General features: G+C 52.3%; 1 protein-coding gene across 1 annotated transcript; it reads right to left on the bottom strand.

The window, feature by feature from the left end:
* Positions 1-442: 442 nt before the first annotated feature.
* MIEN1 (migration and invasion enhancer 1) lies at positions 443-1,696 on the bottom strand. The gene is made up of 4 exons (XM_008271415.4): positions 1,538-1,696; positions 1,323-1,420; positions 901-977; positions 443-819 (listed from the first exon to the last, which is right to left on the bottom strand). The coding sequence occupies exons 1-4, from the start codon at positions 1,624-1,626 to the stop codon at positions 736-738; spliced, it is 348 nt and encodes a 115-aa protein (XP_008269637.1). The 5' UTR covers positions 1,627-1,696; the 3' UTR covers positions 443-735.
* Between the last annotated feature and the right edge of the window lie 3,960 nt (positions 1,697-5,656).

Raw genomic sequence — 5,656 nt, 5'->3', positions numbered from 1 at the left:
GCTGACACTAGCTCATGCCAGGGTGGGGGTGATACTCCGTGCCATCCCTGCAGCTCACCCAACAGTCAGCTCCTCTCTTCCTGGTGGGCGTGGCTGCAAGTCTTGAGAAAGCAAGGACCGACCAGGAGCCTGCTGTCCTGGAGCCTGGCTTTTGGATAGGGGGCATCGGAAAGTTGGGATTCTGATCCGAAGACCCTTTGACAACCCGATGATTCTTGCTTAGGACAAACTAACTGCTCAGGCCACTCCACCAGAATGGGGCGGTTTTCTGCTTCTGGGTGAGGGGAGTGGATGATGGGGGGGGGGGGGAGGCAGTATCTACTGTGTTACTCACTTTCCCAAGAAAAAGCCCACCCACCAGGTGGTGCAAAGGCCCAGCTGCCCTCTGTGCCCCAGCGCTCGCTCCCAAGGCTGAACGTAAACGCACGCTCGCTGGCACAGGTGTCTGTAGTGCCTCTTTATTGCCCATAGCTGACCCGGCCCAGGGCTGGGGGCGAGGGGGAGTAAATAAGATCTACGGTGCCATCTGACAGGTGCTGCCAGGCTGGGCCGGGCCTGGGCTCCGCTCCTGGAAAGGGGCGATGACCTCGTGTCCACAGTGAGCGTCCCTCTCCTGCTCTCAAGACCCCTCGAGCCTTTACTCCCTCCTTGTATCCAAAGGGGCAGAGCGGACGCCAGGAGCGCAGTCAGGGGAAAGGTGGGGGAGCTCCCAGTGGCCCCCAGAACCGCGGGCGCTCACAGGATGGTGCAGGGCGGCCGGCTGTTGGTGATCTTTTCTAGGGGTTCTCCGTTGCTGGCTCTCCGGATGGCCTCAATGAGCTAGCAGACAGAGATGTGAACAGGTGATGCAGTCGGTGGGCAAGGGTGACCCGGGGTCCCCCTGGCCCTAGGAATACTCACATCTTTCTCATAAGGAAAGCCCCCATTCTCTAGCTTGGAGAACACCAGCTGTCCATTGATCTCGATCTCAAAGGCCCCTGGTATGAAAGAAATGAAGGAGTGCTTTGCCGGGGACAGAGGTGTGGGGGAGCTTATACCAAAGTCCATCAGCCCCGTTAGTGACTCATGTAGCTCAAGTCCTCCCCAACCTTGGTCCACTCAGGAATCTTTAGCATTCAAAAAAGCGTCCCCTCCCCTCCAACCCTGCACCGTTTCAAGCCGAACCGGTTTTTCTCCGTAGTCCTTGTCTGCGACCCCCTCACCTACGGCAGGGGCCTCGTGTATGCACACCGCTGGGCAAAGCAGCCAGTGTCACAGCTATAAAATACAGCAGGGCTGGCATTTAAAGGAGGCTGACTCAGCAGGTGTTCTGCGGGCCTCACCTGTACCCCCCAGGCGCGACTCAATCTCGATGCCCGGATACTGCTCCTTCACGGCACTGGCCAGCTCCAGGTAGGTCGCCTCGAAGCCGCAGGGCTCACTGGGGAGAAGAGATGCCGAGTGCGCTGGGGCTCCGGGGGAGGGGCCTCCGGTAGACCCACCTTCGACCCGCCCAGGGTGGGGGGCGGAGGGGCCCCTTCGAGCCGGAGCCGCTCACCAGTACTCCACCACGATGCGAACCCCACTGCCCGGTTCCACCTCCCCGGGAGAGGGCGCTGCGGACGTCGGCCCCGGTTCCCCGCTCATCGCTGCCGGCTCCGCTCCGGCCGCCGCTTCCGCGTGTGACGCGACGCGGTGGGCACGTGACGGGGCGTGGCTGGGGGCGGGGCCGCGCGGTGCGTCTGGGCGCCCCCTGCAGGCCGCGGTCGCTGTTGGGCCCTAACCCTGCACCGCCGCGGGAGAGCTTGCGTCCTGGGCGAGGCTGGGCAGACAGGGCCCAGACCTTCGCTGATGGGCTCGCCCCTCACAGCTTCATGGCTTTCCTTAATCGAATGAACTATCGTAAACTGCAAAGAGCGTTCCAGTTTACAAAAGGCAGAGAAAGCGGTGGGGCAAGCTGCTTGGGCTGGGGGCGGCTGGTGGTGACAGTCTCCGTTTTTCACTCACAGGCTGATGGCACTTTTCCAGTCTTGTGTGACTGCTTTTCCCTGCACTGGAGGCCCTTAGACTGTGGGGGGGAGGAGAGGGCTAACTCCTCAGGGTCGTCATTTGCATCCAGCTCCTGCACATCCGCTGTGCCTTGGCAGCTCCTCCCTAGAGAGCTGGGCATTAATCTCATTTTGCAATACTGGAAATAGAGGCTACTCAAGTCCTTAACTGTCTCCTGGCTTCCTGGATACCGCAGTAGTAGCCTACCTGGTCAGCCACGTGTGGTGCCCCTTTAACCCTTTACTTTATAAACAGTTCAATGATTTGCAGAGTTGTGCAAACACTGCCACAATCCAATTACAGAAGATTTCCATCAAACTGATAAGGTCCCGCCCACCTGTTTATATTCAGTTCTAGGCAACCACTGATTTGCTTCCTGTCTATAAATTTACCTTTTCTGGATGTTTCCTATAGATAGAATCATACAGTGTGGGTCTTTTGCTTCTGGCTTCTTTCGCTCAGTATCTTTTCTTTCTTTCTTTCTTTCTTTCTTTCTTTCTTTCTTTCTTTCTTTCTTTTTTTTTTTTTTTTGGCTCATCCGCTCATGTAGCATGTACAGTACTTTGTTCTTTTTTATTACTAAGTAGTATTCCAAAAAAAAAAAAGATTTATTTGAAAGGCAGAGGCAGAGTGATGGGGATGGGGGCTGATATTGACTTTCCATCTGCTAGTTCATTTCTTTCTAAATGCCTGCACTTGCCAGGGCTAGGTCCAAAGGAAGCCGGGAGCCAGGGACTCCATCCAGGTATCTCACACGGATGGTAGGAACCCTGGGGCCGTCCTCTGCTGCCTCCCAGGCACATTAGCAGGAAGCTGGATTGGAAGCGGAGGTGGGGCTCAGTCCCAGGTACTGTGATGTGGAATGTGCGTACCTCAAGCAGTGACTTAACCCGCTGTGCTGCAACACCTGTGCCAGCCAGATAGCATCTTGTTCATTCACCGACTGATGGACGTCGGGTTTTCAGTTTCTACTTTGGATAATGTCGCTATAAGCAGTCATGTGGGTGTCTCTATGAATGTGTGTTTTCCTTTCTCCTGAGTGGATTCCTAGGAATAAATTGTTGTGTTTCACTTTTTAAAAAATTGCTGGGGCCTGCCTTGTGACATAGCTGCAATGCTGGCATTCCATATTGGGGTGCTGGTTCAAGTCCTGTCTGCTCCACTTCCAATTCAGTTCCCTGTTAATATGCCTGGGAAGGTAGCAGAAAATGGTCCAAGTGCTTGGACCCCTGCCACCCATATGGGAAACCTGGATGCAGATCCTGGCTCTTGGCTTCAGACAAGGCTCAGTCTGGACTGTCACCGCCGTTTGGGGAGTGAACAGGCAGATGGAAGATCTCTTTCTCTCTGTTTCTCCCTCTCTCTCTCTCTTTAGAAAATTTGTTTATTTGTTTGAAAGGCAAAGTTACAGAGAGAGAAAGAGAGACAGACAGAGATCTTCTGTCTGCTGAATCACTCCTCCAATGGCTGCAGCCACAAGGGCTGGGCCAGGCCAAAGCCAGGAGCCAGGACCTTCACCCAGGTCTCCCATGTGGGTGGCAGGGGCCCAAACACTTGGGCCATTTTCTGCTGCTTTTCCCAGGCCATAGCAGGGAGCTGGATCGGAGGGGAGCAGTTGGGACAGGAACCAGTGCCCACGTGGGATGCCTGAGAAGCAGGTGGTGGCTGCTGTGCCTCAATGCGTCTCATAAGTCTTTTTTTTTTTTTTTTTTTTTTTTTTTTTTTTTTTTTTAAGATTTATCCACTTATTTGAAAGTCAGAGTTACAGAGAAGGAGAGGCAGAGAGAGGGGGGGGGGGGTCCCATCTGCTGGTTTACTCCCCAGATAGCCACAATGGCTGAGACTGGGCTAGGCTGGAGCCAGGAGATTCATCCAAGACTCCCACATGGATGCAAGGGCTCAAAGACTGGGGCCATCCTCCACTGCTTTCCCAGGCGCACCAGCAGGGAGCTGGATGGAAACAGGCCGGCGCCGCAGCTCACTAGGCTAATCCTCCTTCTTGTGGCACCGGCACACCAGGTTCTAGTCCCATTTGGGGTGCCGGATTCTGTCCCGGTTGCCCCTCTTCCAGGCCAGCTCTCTGCTGTGGCCCGGGAGTGCAGTGGAGGATGGCCCAAGTACTTGGGCCCTGCACCCCATGGGAGACCAGGAGAAGCACCTGGCTTCTGGCTTCAGATCAGTGCGGTGCGCCGGCCGCGGCAGCCATTGGAGGGTGAACCAACGGCAAAGGAAGACCTTTCTCTCTGTCTCTCTCTCTCACTGTCCACGCTGCCTGTCAAAAAAAAAAAAAAAAAAAAAAAAAAAAAAAAAAGGAAAATGGAGCAGCCAGGACTCCAACCCTATAGGATGCTGGCACTGCAGACAGCAGCTTAATGTGCTACACCACAGCGCCAGTCACAAAAATCTTTTTTGTTTTTTTTTTAAAGAAATTGCCAAGCTGTTTTTCCCAGTAGCTCTTCCATTTTCCATTGCCACTAGCCATAGAGTATGTAAAGATTTGTTTCTCCATATCCTCACCAACACCGTGTCTTTTGATCACCACCACCCAGGTGTTGCTTGTCTCCTTATTATTTTTAAAGATTTTTATTTATTTATTTGACAGGTAGAGTTACAGACAGTGAGAGAGAGAGACAGGGAGAAAGGAAAGGTCTTCATTCCATTGGTTCACTCCCCAAATGGCCGCTACGGCCGGAGCTACGCCAATCTGAAGCCAGGAGCCAGGTGCTTCTTCCTGGTCTCCCATGAGGGTGCAGTGGCCCAAGCACTTGGGCCATCCTCCACTGCCTTCCCGGGCCACAGCAGAGAGCTGGACTGGAAGAGGAGCAACCGGGACTAGAACCCGGAGCCCATATGGGATGCCAGTGCCAAAGGCAGAGGATTAACCAAGTGAGTCACGGCACCGGCCCCATTGTCTCCTTATTATTGATATATAAGTTCTTTTATTCCTGACACAAAATCCCTAGTGAGTTGTATGATTTGAGGGCATTTTCTTTCAGTTTCTGGCTAGCATTCTTTTTCCCTAATGGTGCCTTTTGAAGTACAAATATTCTAATTTTGATAAAGTGGAATTTATCATATTTTTGTGCTTTTGCTCTTGTATTTAGGTTTCTTGCCTAATTCAAGGTCACAAAGATTCCTCCCATGATTTTTTCTAGAAGTTTTAGCTTTTACATGTCGGTGTGTTATGTGTCCTAAGTTAATTTTTATGTGTCATGCAAGGTAAGGGTCTAAATTCATCTTTTGGCATCTGAGTACCCCATCTTTTGAAAACACCATTCTTTTTCTATCAGATCATCTCAGCACCTTTGTCAAAAGTCAACTAGCCAGAAATGTAAGAGTTTATATTTGGACTCTTGACGCTGTTCCCTTGATCTGTAACAATGATCCCTACCTTAGGATAGTTCAACTAATTTTTTGGCATCCTAATGGTTGCAAAGCAATAGGCATACAGTGGTGTTCGGTGGGTTTGGTGTGTTAGGTGTGTTAGGTGTGTTAGGTGGGTTAGGTGTGTTAGGTGTGTTAAATGCACTTACGATGGATTGATCTAAATGTAATTCCAGGGGCTGGCCTTGTTGCACAGTGAGTCAAACCACTGCTTGTAACACCAGCATCCCATATCAGATTGCTG

The sequence above is a fragment of the Oryctolagus cuniculus genome, chromosome 17, assembly GCF_964237555.1.
Source record: "Oryctolagus cuniculus chromosome 17, mOryCun1.1, whole genome shotgun sequence".
NCBI classification, from domain to species: domain Eukaryota; kingdom Metazoa; phylum Chordata; class Mammalia; order Lagomorpha; family Leporidae; genus Oryctolagus; species Oryctolagus cuniculus.
This window is presented reverse-complemented; position numbering and strand designations above follow the sequence as displayed.